Source organism: Orcinus orca, chromosome 6 (assembly GCF_937001465.1).
Source record: "Orcinus orca chromosome 6, mOrcOrc1.1, whole genome shotgun sequence".
Lineage (NCBI taxonomy): Eukaryota > Metazoa > Chordata > Mammalia > Artiodactyla > Delphinidae > Orcinus > Orcinus orca.
The window spans coordinates 119,270,705-119,284,515 of NC_064564.1; the positions used below are offsets into that span (position 1 = coordinate 119,270,705).

Sequence of the window (13,811 nt, forward strand, 5' to 3'; positions counted from 1 at the left end):
ACAAAACGGAACTGCAGAAAAGATCGGCAACCATGAAGAAACAGCAATGGAAACGACGCCATCTAAAGCCTAAACAGAAAAAAAGGCTAAAAACTAATAAATAAACAGAGCCTGGGACCTCAGGGACAAAAACATGTTTAATTGGAGTTGTGGGGGGAGGGGCACAAGACATTTGAAGGAATAATGGTAGAAACGCACACGTCCAAAAAGCTCAATAAAATGTTAGCAGAAATAAAAGCTGCCTGAAAAGAAAAGACACAACTCGCACAGAGAAACTCAGAGAAGAATGACTATGATTTCCCGAGGAAAAAATATGCATTTCAGAAGACAAGAGAACGTCTACTGAAAGCAGAAAGTAACAGTCAGCCTAGGGTTCTACATCCAGCAAAAACACCCTTCAAGAATGAAGGTGACAACTGTACAATGAAAACTGACTAATTTTATTATACATAAACTATACTTCAATAAGGCAGATTTTTTAAAAGGTGATATAAAGACCTCTTTGTGATTTTTCAGAATCCACTACTAGTCCATCACTAGGTTGAAGGAAATTCTTCAAGCAGAAGAAAAATAACACCAGGTAGAAACTCTAATCTATACGAAGTAGGAGGAACTGGACAAGGTAAATATGTGGGTAAACATAATAGGCATTTTTTCATATTCTAAATTTCTTAAAAAAAAATTAGACATCCACGTGGAAAAAAAATCAGAACCTCGATCCATGTCTCACACCTTATACAAAAATTAACTCAAATTTAATGACAGACTAAATGTCAAACCCAAAGCCATAAGACATCTAGAAGAAAACACAGGGGAAAAAATTCTTATAATCTTGTTAGGTAAAGAATCAAATACACCACCAAAAGCATCATCTGGAAGAGAAATTACTGACCATTTAAACTTCATCGGGGACTTCCCTGGCGGTCCAGTGGTTAAGAATCCGCCTTCCAACCCAGGGGACGTGGGTTCGATCTCTGGTCAGGGAACTAAGATCCCACATGCCGTGGGGCAACAAAGCCCGCGGACCACAACTACTGAGCCCGCACGCCGCAACTAGAGAGAAGCCTGCTTGCTGCAAAGAAGAGCCCTTGTGCCACAATTAAGACCCGACGCAGCCAAAAATAAGATTTAAAAATTTAGAAAATAAACTTCATCAAAATGTTAAACTGTCTATGAAAGACTCTAGTAAGAGAAAGAAAAGACCAACTGCAGTCTAGTAGAATATGTTTATGAGTCACATATCCAACACAGGACTTTCACACCTAGAATGTATAAGGAACACACCATATCAACAATACTCAATATTCAAACCACCCAATAAAAAGAGGGCAAAAGACTCGAAGAGTCACTTGACCAGAGCAGGTATACAGATGGCAAATAAATACACAAAGGGTGTTCCACATCATTAGACATTAGAGAAATACAAATGAACACTGCAGTGTGACACCACTATAGACCATGAGAATGGCTTTTAAAAAAAAGACAAACCCAAGTGCTGACAAGATCATGGAATGACAGGAACTCTCCTGCTTTGCTGGTGGCGATATAAAGTGACAGAACTATTTTAGACAAGAGTTTGGGCAATTTCTTATAAAGTTAACTATGCACTTACCATGTGACCCACTATCTCATTCCTAGCCCAATTTGCCAAAAAGAACTGACAATTCAAGTGTGCACAAAAACCTAGATGCCACGTTTGCAGCAGCTCAATCCATCACCACTAAAAACTAGAAATAAACCAAAGGTGCTTCGACTGGCAACTAGATAAACCCATCGTGGGAATACTATTCAGCAGTCCAAAAAAAAAAGAACCACGAACTCACACAACACGAATGGACCTCAAATGCATTCAATCAAAAGGCCACACACTGTGTGATTCCACTGATGAGACAGAAAACAGACCAGTGGTCGCAGGAGTTGGGAGAGAGGAAGAAAAGACTACAAAGGGGCCGCAGGGGGATGATAAAATGTGGGAGGTGACTGCTCTGCATCTTGATTATGGAGGTGATCACATGACTATATACATTTGTTTAAACTCAGAGAACAATTTGCCCCAAAGAGTAAATTCTACTCTATTTAAATTTTAAAAGTGACTAAAAGTGGAAAAAAGACAACTGTCGGTTTCAAGTAAAAACAATAACATCACCATAAGGCTTATAGCCTACGAAGAAGTAAAATACGTGACAACAATTTCACTAAGGACCGGAGCGGGGAAATGAAAACACACAGTTTTGAAAGTCTGAGTTCCACAGGAGGGGGGTGATATACCTGAGAAGGTTGATGGGATAAGTCAAATATTCATGAGTCAGCTCCTGACGACCGAAGCATGGCGGGGGTGTGGGGGGGATGTCTAACCACTAGGTCAACAGCAGAGCTAAAGAGAAACTCTGGAAAAATTCAATCAGAAAGTGGTGGAAAAGAGGAAAAAAAGAAAACATGACTAATAAAAAACTAATAGTGAGATGACAGACCTGAACCTAACCCCCTTGAAAATTACACTAAACGTAAATGGTTGAAAGATTCCCAATAAAAGATGGTCAGACTGTATAAAAAAGCAGATCTCAATCATGTGCTATCTATAAGAATTGAGCTTTAAGACACAGGTAGGTTAACAGGAAAAGGATGAAAACGGCCAACACCAGGTAAATAGTAAACATCAGAGAGCTGGCACGGCTATATTAATACCTGCATAGATCAGAAATGGATAAATTCCTTGAAAGACACAAATTACCATGGCTCGAGCAAGATGTGAGAGAAATCTGAACAGTTCTACATCTAAACTAACAGAATGTATAATTGAAAACCTTCCCATAAGGAACAAAAACAACAACAAAACTGCAGGCCCAAGTGGCTTCACTGGTGAATGAATTCTATCAAATGCTAAAGAAAGAAATAACATCAAACTTACACAAACTTTCAGAAAATTAAGGAGAAGAGACATAAGGTTAGCATATCCTCCTACAAAACCAGACACAGATACTACAGGCAAACTACGGATAATTAATCTTCATGAACTAGATGCAAAATTCCTTAAGAAAACATTAGCGAATTGAATCCAGCAATATATAAAACAATAAAACATAATGACCAAGTGGGACTTATCCCAGGAGTTCAAGGGTGGTTCAACATTTAAAAATTAACTGATGATGGGCTTCCCTGGTGGCGCAGCGGTTGAGAGTCCGCCTGCCGATGCAGGGGACACGGGTTCGTGCCCCGGTCCGCGAAGGTCCCACATGCCGCGGAGCGGCTGGGTCCGTGAGCCATGGCCGCTGAGCCTGTGCGTCCGGAGCCTGTGCTCCGCAACGGGAGAGGCCACGACAGTGAGAGGCCCGCGTACCGCAATAAAAAAAAAAAAAATTAACTGATGCAATACACCACATCAGTAAAATTAAGGAGAAAACCCACATCATAATTTCAGTAGATGAACAAAAAAGCAGTCCCGCGTGTACGTGGATGTTCACAGCAGCCCGATGATAGCGGCCACACACGACTGCCACTGGTGGCATGTCCACGGCATGGGAGAACACCACAAGGACCAAGGACCCACACTCAGAAGCACACGGATGAATCGATCTCAAGATACAGTAAATGAAAAACGTCAAACATAGAAGACTCCGTTCTGTGTGATCCCACTTAAGGAAAAATGATAGTGATGGAGAGCAACGGGGGCTGCGGTGGTGGGATGGGGTGGGGAGGACGCGGGGAAACATCTGAGGGAAGTAAATTGTTGTGTATCTTGACCGTGGTACTTGACTGATTACAATGGCCAAACTCATCACTGTACACTTGAAACTGGCACATTTTATTGTGTGTAAACACTTTAATAAATAAAAAAGACGGGGAGAAAAAGGTGGGACTGCCCACCCAGCACAGGCAAGTCTCAAACTCATTCTGCTGATGAGACAGCCGGACCAGAGTGCAGACAGCCTGACTCTGTTTACGTGACGGACAAAAGTACCCAGAGGACAGAAAGCGGATCCGAGGCTGCCCGCGGCTGGGGGTGGGGGAGGGGATGCCAGCAAAGGGGCGCAAGGGCCTCCAGGGTGACGGACACGTCCTCCATCTGACTGTGCTAATGGCGCCTCGCCCACATCTCAAATGGGTAACTTCATACCCGTGTCACCGAGGTATGTAAGTTACACCTCAATAAAACTGGTTTAAGAAGAACTCTCAGGGTGTTTGGGGGCGTGAGGGTTAAACGTGACACTGCATGGAAGCTGAGGCCAGGGAGCCAGGGGGCTGCGCCTGGAGGCCCTCAGGGATGAGCCCCGGATGGTGCCTGGGGTGCCCGGCCAGCCCTCAGGGCAGCCTCCGGGGTATACAGTGGGACAGACACATTGGCGTTGGCACCTCCTTCGCCTGGCCTGAGCTGCCAGGATGTTGCCTTAAAAAAGTGGGAACCCCCCGAGCCTGGGCAGGCCGCCCCCACCTGGGCACCACTGTAGGCAGGCCAGGGGTTGTGCTGGGCTCTAACGGTGCGGACGCTCCTGGCCCAGGGCAGGAGGCAGTGTGGGTGGCGGGGTGTGGGGCTTGCAGAACCCATCCTGACTGCTCCCTCTCTGTGGGACCCCCAAGCGACAGCTCGTGAGCTCTGAGCTGTGGGTGGGAGCAGCCGCCAACCCGGCTCCCCAGAGGCTCTGCTGGAGGGACGCCCTGCCGTGTGGAGGGGCGACGCTGCAGGCTGGGCCCACCCCCCGTAAGATGGGACAGCAGCCGCGCTGACCTCACAGGCCGTGCTGGGAAGGCCTGGCCTGGGGCGGGGCTCTATCCTCCGGCGTGCAGCGGCCACCTGCAGCCTCTGCTCAGAGCGGCGGAACCCGGGAACAGACGTGCTGCCGCGTGCCAGGACCCCGTCCCGCGCACCACCAGGGTCCGTCCCACGTTCAGGCGTGGGGACAGCGGGCAGACCCGGAGGGGAAGGGAGAGCAGGGCCACACAGGGCCACCAGCTCACTGGCCACCAGCAGGGCACCCCGCGGCGGTCCCCTCCTGGGAAAGGGTGAAGGTGGAGGCTCGGGGCTGGTGCGTAAACACCTAGGCGGGCCTGTGGCTCAGAAGCCCATAGGGAGCACATCCGCCTGCGGGATTCAACATCTGCCCAGTGAGGGGGGTGGGCCTGGAGGCCAGAAGGGGGTCGGAACCGCAGAGACCAGGGGAGGGGGCCCGGGTTGTTGTGGGAACCTCCCCTCCATGCCCTCTGTCGTCTCATCCCTGCACCCCTCAGCCTCACTCCCGGGGCAGCCTGCCCTGACGGTGGCCCCCCGCCACGATGACACACCACGTCAGGGTCCAGTCTGGTGTCTCTCTGTGTCCACAGCAGGCAAGGGCAGGGACTACGCCCATCCTGGCCACCACTGCTCACAGCCTGTGGGTACAGGTGTGCCCACAGAGAGTGAACAAGTAGAGACCATGGGAGCGGACCCCTCACGGTGGGGGGGTGCCCTCTGTGCCCTGCCCACCCCCGGAACCAAAACCAAGCCCCCCAGACCCGCGCTGCCTTGACGGGGCCACCCCTGGCTCCTGCCCCACTCCCGGCTAGAGGCTGATGTGCAGAGAGATGCCCACCGGCTCTGGGCCCTGCGGAGCTGAAGCGCGAGCTGCCCTGAGCCCCAGGGTGGGGGGCTGAGCCCACTGCGATGTGGGGTGGGTCTGATCGGCCCCATCATGGTTAGGGCCTTCCCAGTGGCACCTCTCCTAACCTAACCAGTTAGGAACCACCCAATATCCTCCAACAGGGAAGTGGATAAATCAACCACGGCATCTCCACGAACGGACGATGACACAGGACTTGGACAGAATGGAGGAACACACAGCACGGAAACGGGAAACCACGCGGGGGCTGCTGGGGGGAGGGATCCAGAGCCCATCCACTCATCTGTAACATTCAATTCCTCGATTTCCCAACAAGAAGCCCATCACATGGGAGCTGCTAACAGCTCTTCACGGGGATCAGGGTGGGGACGGGGTCTCCAGTGCAGGGCTCTGCGCCCTTCGCTTTCCTGCACACGGTGTGCCGGAGAGAAGACCCCTGAGGGTCACTCAGGCCACCCCCTCCCTTGGCAGGTGGGGAAACCGAAAGGAGAAGGGACTCCTGAGAACCCTTATGCGCCAGTTCGCCATAGAACGTTCCGGATTCCACCAGCTCGAGAGCCCTGCCCAACCCCTGTCCAGGCCCCGGCACGGGGCACCTGGCTATTCGGCTGCCCACGCGGGGTGTGAGGATGCCCCCTGGCCAGGCCAGGCCAGCACAGAGGGAGCCCGGGGTACGGGAAACCAGCGCCCAAGGGGCAGCCAGCCTTTGGGGACGGGCCCCTCTCTGCCTGCCCGGCCCCCACGGACCCTCCCCCCAACCCTCTTCCCAGCGTGCCAGGTGCCCAGTGATGCCAGCGACGTCACTGCCGATAACCTAGATTTTAACCAAGAAATCACACACCCCCTCCCTGCCCCACTTACGGGCTCAGGGAGGAGAAAACCCAGACCGGAGCCTCCCAAGTCCTGTTGGAGACAGGCTCCCAGGCCACCGCCCCCAGTCTCGCAGCTTTCCTCCACCCCGTCCCACCTCCGACGCTCCCAGGGATGTGGGATGAGGGGCTCACAGGCCTTGGCTGACCCGTGCCCGGCCCCAGTAGGACCCAGCAGCTGGTCTCAGTGCGGGAGGGGCTGGTGAGAAAGCCCCGTCACAGACAAGGCAGTGGGGCAGCTCGGTCTCCCAAGCCACACCCCCAGCTGTCCTCGGCCACCTCCCTCGGCTCCTTGGAAAATCCAAGGGTGCAGGTGAGGAGGGGGTCCAGGCTCATGCAGCCAGAGGGGCAGGTGCCCTCAGACGGGCTACCGCCCTGCACCCACACCTAGCAATTCCAACACCTGTGGTGTCTCTCACCGTCTCGTACACACCAAGGCCCGAGGCCACACTGGCGGGAAGGGGGCCGTACGGGGAGGACCCTGGGGTGACACGTGAACTAGGGTCCTCTCCTGGTTCGGCACTGCACCACCAGGGACCACCGCTGGGCAGCCCCGCCCCTGGGCCCTCAGCCGATTCTGTCCTGACCCCTCCATTGAGCCCTGCTCAGCTGCTGGCATTGGGGGGGGGGGGGGGTGCGGTCCTGCAGGGTTTGCCCTGAGCCCGTGTAGCCTGTTTTCCTGGGGGAGGGGCTTGGGAGCCACCCCAGCTCCCTCTGGCCCAGTCTGGGTGCCAACGGATCTTTCTACCCCCTGGGGGCTGTCAGGGAGATGGCGGGGTCAGGCAGAGGAAACTGCACACGGGTGGTTCCCGGGGTCCCGGCCAGGCCTAACCCACACCAGAGCTTGCGGGTTTCTTGGTGTCAGGAACACCAAGCCCTCCCCGCTACCACTAAGAGGAAAAAACCCAGTCCAGACGGAGGTGGTCTGTGTGCTAGTACCCTGCGCAATTCATACAAATGTGACAAAACACATTCAAATAAAGTCATGAGCCCTGGGAAAACCAAGGCCCAGGGCCCCTGGGGGGAGCTGCCCAGGGCAGTGCCTCCCCCGCAGCTCTGAGAGGGACCCTGAGAAGGGCCCACGTTGGCCAGACCAGAGACCGAAACCCAGCCGCCCAGTGCCACATGGGGATCGACTGTCCCAATGGCCCGAGCTGGCCAGTGTACTAGGCTCCCTCCGCTCCTGCCCCCCAGGACTGACAGACCAGTGCCTGCCTGGAGGCGGAGGAGTGGAAGGGGGAGGGAGAGGAGGGGCAGCGTCGGCCCCATCGGGGCGCAAGGACGTGGTGGGTCTCAGGGGCAGAAAGAGTCCCCAAACTGCACTTTGGGGCCCCAGCTCTGGGATGCCACTTCCCACTGGCAGCGTGCATCCGGGCCAGTCACCGGATACGGGCCCCGCGTGCAAATCAGGACAGGCAGCCGGCCCAGGCGCACAGCCAGTTTTCGGGGAACACAGAAGGCAAGAGGACACCTGACCTGGGGCCTCAACTACGGGACCCTTCATGCGGCAAATCCTGAACCATCTCTGGCGACTGTGATGCAGTTTACAGGCAACACCAGGCATCGCAAATCAGTGCGTGTTGGGCTTATAGATCCCAAATGCGGGAGTTCCCCCCAGAATAAGTTGGGGGGCAGCACGTTCAGTTCAAGAGGCACTCTCTGGCCGGCCACCTGGTGCTAGCCCCAGGGAGACGGCCGCGACTGGGAGGGGCCCAAGGGACTCTCTGGCCTCCCTGAGTCAGAGGGAAGGCAAGAGCACATGGGTGGGGAAAGGGCTGAGGTCAAAGGCAGCGAAGATGGGCCTGCTGGGGCAGGCACCTCAGCGACAGGGACGCTGAGGCCTCAAGCAGGTGAGTGACGAGTCTGGGTCACACACTGCCCTGTGAGCCCTCAGGCAGGTCCCTGGTCCACTGAGGCCCTCAGTCTCTTCATCAGTCCGGTGAAAGCCGGGGCTCTGTCCCACACGCTACGCTGCGGCTGAACTTTCCCGTGGCCTCTCATCTCACCCAGGATGAGTTTAGAGTCCCTAGCTAAGGCCCTGCAAGACGGACCTGGGTCCTGCTCCTGCCTCGGGTGTCAGCTCCTGCCAGCTCGTCCAGTCTGGGCTGGGGGCTGTCCCTGTACACCTGCAGCACAGTGCCCCCGGACGTGTCCATCTCCCTGCCAGGCTGTGAGGGGCCCGGGGTAAGGCCAGGTTGGCCTCGGTCCCACACAGGAGGTGCCGGGAGGTCCACCCGTGCCGGCAGGCAGGCGGCCGAGGTGGCGGGTGGGGATTACCTGCGTAGCTGCCCGCGGCCTTGACGTACATGTGGCCGTACTGCTCCTCCACCATGGTGTCGTAGGCCTCGTCATCCTCGTCATCCTCTTCGTTGTGGTAAGAGGTGGGGCTGTCGGTGGTGGGCAGGCTGCTGGCCCCCGGGCTGGTCCGCTCCCCCTGGGAGTACTGCGCCTGCTGGATGCTGGGGATGAGGGTGGCCAGGCTGGGCACCCCGTAGTAGGAGACCCGGGGCAGCTTGAGGGGGGCCGTGCCCGCCGCCACCGCGGGGCCCGTCGCCGCTGCCGCGCCGTCCCGGGCCCCCGTCTCCAGCAGGCGCTTGGGGGCCAGGCCTGGGCCCGCGGCCAGCGGCAGCTCCACAGCTTCGTGCTTGACGCGGGTCAGCAGCGGGATGGGCACGGAGGGGGACACGACGTAGGGGGGCGCGGCGGTGACCGGCTGCAGCTGGTTGCAGGGGCTCTGGGGCTCGGAGCTGGCGTCCTCGATCATAGCGGTCTGCGAGTCGCAGTGGGGCGAGCTCACCTTGAACATGAGGTCCGTGCCGCGCTCCACGATGTGCTGGATCTGCAGGAAGCCGGCCGTGTACATGACCACGAGCTGCTCGCTGGCCGCCATGGTCAGCCTGCCCGTGTAGCAGAAGGACAGGATCTGCTGGAAGCAGGCGGGCGGCACGGTGCCCGGCAGCTCGAAGGCGCTCTTGCTGTTGCCGCTGAACAGGTCGCGGAAGTAGAGGCTGCTGGCGGCCAGGACGGCCCGATGGGCCTTGAAGGCCTGGCCCTTGACCACAATGGACACATCGCAGTAGAGGCCCAGCAGACGCTGCTCGTTGAGGCAGCCGAGCACGGTGTTCCCGAAGTTGGGGATCTCGATGTGCAGCATCTGCGACATGGCGGGCGGGGGCGGCGGGCGGGCCTCAGACTCTCAGTGCGGGAGCGGCCGAGCGGGGCGCATCTGCGGGAGAGAGGGCGCGGGGCGCCGCGGTCAGGGTCGGGCTCCGGACGTCCAGCGGCCCACTGGCAGGGCCGGGCCCCGCACCACCCTGCTCTGCCACAGTGCCCAGGCCCCCCTGCGGGGCACCCCCAGACCCTCCAGCCGCCACGAGCCAGACCAGGTCTCGCCGCAGACCCGGCCGATGGTGGGACCCTGGCAGGGCCCTCAGTGCCGCCCAGGATACTAAAAGCCCCAGCTGGGTTTCCAGCCGGGGTGGGGGTGTGGGGGCCCCCCACACCCCCACCCCGGGACGCTCCCAGAGTCCACCCAGCAGAGCGTGTAAGCCCTCGGGGCCGAGAGACACCCCGTCCTGGCAGAAGACGAGAACAGGCCTGCAGGCGGCGGACAGACGGGAGGACGGGAGGACGGGAGGACGGGACGGGGCGGTCCACCCACAGCACTGGAGGGGCGAGGGCGGCAGGCCCGCGTCTGCATAACTCTTCTCCCAGGAAAAAGTTAGCAGCAAAGAAGCCCCTTGCCGCCTGTCCCCTGGGAGGGACCCGAACCCGGAGCGAGAGGCAGAGCACCGCGGTGTGTGTGGCGGGGGTCTCGCGGCGGGCGGTTTCTCGGAGGCTTTGCTTTCGGTTTGCTTTTCCCTAGAGCAGCCGTGCAGAGGGCCCGCCAGGGGGGGCATTCTGCCCCGCCAGCTGAGAAGCCGCCCCTTCGGCCCTCGGGAGAGGCGGGCAGGAGTGGTTGCCCAGGGAAGTGAGCTGAAGCTGGGAGAACTCAGCCTCTCCGCCACCTCTGCTCGCCCTCGGGCCAGCGGTGCTCCGAGCCGCGCCCGGCTCCCCCAGCCCGAGCTGCCTCGGGGACCCGGCTGCCAGCCCAGGAATTGGGACCCTGTCGCAGCCCCACCTGCGCGCCCTCCCGGCCCCCCAGCTCCCGATGCCGGCCGATCCCTGCTGGCTCGCTCCCAGCCCAGGTGACTAAAGGGGTCGTGGGGAGACAGGGGAGGGCCGAGCAAGGGATTGGCCGTGGTCGGGATGCTGCCGGCCCGCAGGGTCTGGGGATGGGGCTCCCGCGCTGTGGAGCTGGTGTCCGACTCAGAGAAGCGGGGCCGGGACGGACGAGCCGGAGAAGGCGCCGGCCCAACTCCGCGCAGCCGGCGCCCGTACAAAGGGCCGCTCGGTCCCGCGGGAGGAAAGTGCGGGCGGCCGCAGAGGCGCCGGGCGGCCGGCGAGAGGAGGGCGGAGCGCCGGCCCGGCCGCCGACAGGAGTTGAGCAGGTGGGCGGCCGCTCGGGGTGGGGGGAGGGCCCGCAGCGCCGCCGCTGCGGAGAAGTTGCCGGCCTGGCCGGTGGCACCGGCGGCAGGGGAGACCTACCTTTGGCCGCTGCCGCCGTGGCCCCGGCACTGCCCGCTCAGCCTGGCAGGGGCAGGCTCGCCCGCACACCGGCCGCCCGCAGCCGCCAGCTGCTCCGGGAATGCAGCAAACGGAGCGGGAGCCCTTGGGGTGGGGAGGGCGAGAGGAGCTGCGGGGGGAGGAGGGGGGAGGGGGGAAGAGGAGGAGGGTGGGGGGAGGAGGGGGACAGAGAGTCTCGGCTGGGCCGGGCCGCAGCTCAGCTGCACCCAGCCCGGCTCTCCGGGGCAGCGCACAGCATCTAAATGAAGAGGCCGGATGCAGACGGACATTCAGGCAGCTCTCGGGAATGAATAGCCGCCTTTGATTTGGGAGCCGAAGTAATGCCAGCTCCCAGCCCCGGCTTTAAAAACAGTGGAGTGTTGGTGCCAGAGGAATGCACGGCTCCGGGTGTTGGTACAAGACAGACTTTTGATGACTCACTGCAAATGCAAACAAAGATGGCAGCAATACTGTACTGTGCGCGGAGAGACGCTCGTGGTGCCGCGGCAACCGAGACGGCCTGGAAACGTATAGTGCGGTTCTGCATATGAATTACCCAGTAAACTACCACCCTGCCATCCAGTACAGCCCGAGTGTCAAAGCATTTAAACTATGCCAAACAGTCTGCAGGGCTGGCAGAGCGGCCTAACTCCTGCAGTGCAGGCAGGGGGGTGCCGGGTGGGGGCCGGCGAGGGGGGCAGGGAGGCCAGGGGGTCGGGGCAGACAGGCCAGGAGCTGGGCGAGCAGGGGAGGAAAAGAAGGGAGATGAGAAAATGAGGCAGAAAGAGGTGAGAGCAAGGGGCCAGGGAGGAAGAGACCCAGCCCCCCTTCCCCCGGCACCCTGCAGGCCCCAGTGCCCGCCTTCCCCGCTTCTTGGGGTCCCAGAGCGGCAGGCCCAGCTAGTCCGGCCCCAAAACCCCAGGTAATGACCCTGTACCCCCACTCCCCAGCCGGGGCAGCTCTCTTAAAGAAGTACAACTTTGTGATTACAACCGGGGGCCAGGCCCGTGGTGGCCAGCAACCAGGAGCCCCCGAAGGACCCGCCCTGGTCCTTGATGGACCTGCCCCGGGGAGGGGGCAGCCAAGGCACCGCCCCCAGGTTACCCGTGTGGCCGGGCCGTTGGTGCGGGGTCCACAGTGCCCGCCGTCTACTGAACCTCTCCTGGGCAGGGGCGGCCGTGCTGTGCGCACTGCCTGTTTGGCTGCAGAGGATGTGGGACCTCGTTCTAGGCTCAAGCCCCCACCTGCTGGACAGTGTGGGCCCTGGGGCAAACCACTGGCCTGCCCAGCCTCAGTTTCCCTGCTTGCCACCAACTGTGGCAGCCTGCAAGAAGGGGCAAGGTTGAGAGTGGAGATGGCCAAGGAAGGTCTGTCTCCTGCAGCGCCCAGCGTCATCACCATCAGGTGATGCTGGGGCAAGGCGGGGGCGGGGGGGTGGGCTACAGGCAGCACCCCTCCCACCGTCCCTTCCGAGGCATCCAGAGAGAAAGAGCCATCTGGCGCCTCCCCATTCACACACCGTGGGCTCAGCTTCCGAGACCAGATAAAATGCTGCGAATGGAGAGAGGGAAGAAGTCCAGGTGTAGGGAAGCCGCCCAGCGAGCAGCGGCCAGCAGAGGCGGCTCGGTGCCTCCTGCACGGGGCTGCTGACAACTCGAGGGGTGACGGCAACACAGGCCTGCACGCGGAGCGCTAACGGAAATGGTCCCCGCTCGGCGCTCTGGGGACCCGGGGGCTGTGTGGGGAGACAGAGCGGGGCTTGGCCGGCCTTCCTCCGGCTCGAGGCCCATGTGGGGCGGCCATCATCTCAGCACCACCAGGTTTCACATCCGGGCTTGGCCTCGGCCACCAGGTGACGGACCGAGGGCCCTTACGCACCGCACTCTCGGGTCCACGTGGACGCCCGGGTCTGCACACCTCCCCTCACCCCCACTGGGTAGCCTTGCCAGGCCCCCCAGACTGGGCTGTGTCATCCTGGTGGTCCCCCTTTCCTGGGGCCCAGGAGAAGCCCACTAGCTCCAAGATGAGGGACTGGGGCCTCGGGGGGCGGGGTGTGCGTGTGCGGGCACAGCCCCATGTGCCTGCCCAGCCACAAAGGGGGGCAGACTGGGCACACATGGAGCCAGTGTGGAGAAACAGAGGGACACTCAGAGGCCCAAGGACAGTGGGGCCCGTGATGGGTAGGGAAGGGCAGGGGCCAACCCTGGCCTGGGTGCAGGACACCCAGCCTTCCACCGCCCTCCACGAGCTCTCCCCCCTGCTGTGCTGCACCCAGGCCCTCCCTGGGTGGAGGAGAGCGACCACCTTCAGGCCCCTGTTTCATTGCCAGCTCCGCAGGGAAGTCCCCCAGGTGCCACGCGGGAGCTTGCTGAGGCTGGGAGAGTCTGTCCGATGCCTGACGGGCGTTTCACCCAATGCTGGGCACAGCCAGGGAGGGCCGCAAGAGAGGGGCTGTGCGGCCCAGGGACACACAGCACAGTGGGGAGGGCCGCCACGGGGCCCCCGCACCCACCACCGGGAGCCTCCCAGAGAGTGAGGTGGGGCCTCCTGAGCCAGCTGGGGGCTCTCGTGCCGTGAGAGGGGAGGGGGTGAGCAAGCCTGGCTGGGGTGGGCGGAAGCTGCAAAGGTGCAGTGCGCACCGGCCCCCAGAGGGTCCCAACTGCCCAGGGCTGGGCAGGGAGCAGCCAGGTTCTGAACTGAGAGCGGGGGCCAGCGAGGTCTGCGGAGCCGACCCTTCCGAGAGCGG

General features: G+C 59.9%; 1 protein-coding gene across 4 annotated transcripts in view; it reads right to left on the bottom strand.

The window, feature by feature from the left end:
* NACC2 (NACC family member 2) overlaps positions 1 to 13,811 on the bottom strand; it is a 73,180-nt gene that overhangs the window by 23,311 nt on the left and 36,058 nt on the right. For 2 of the 4 annotated variants that reach the window (XM_033415306.2, XM_033415307.2), the window contains exon 2: positions 8,738 to 9,686. In XM_033415306.2, coding sequence (XP_033271197.1) covers positions 8,738 to 9,623 — 886 coding nt within the window. In that variant the 5' untranslated portion in view covers positions 9,624 to 9,686. Of the gene's footprint in view, positions 1 to 8,737; positions 9,687 to 11,047; positions 11,191 to 13,811 lie in introns of those variants that run through there. The other 2 variants (XM_004284989.3, XM_033415308.2) reach the window with 2 other exon arrangements.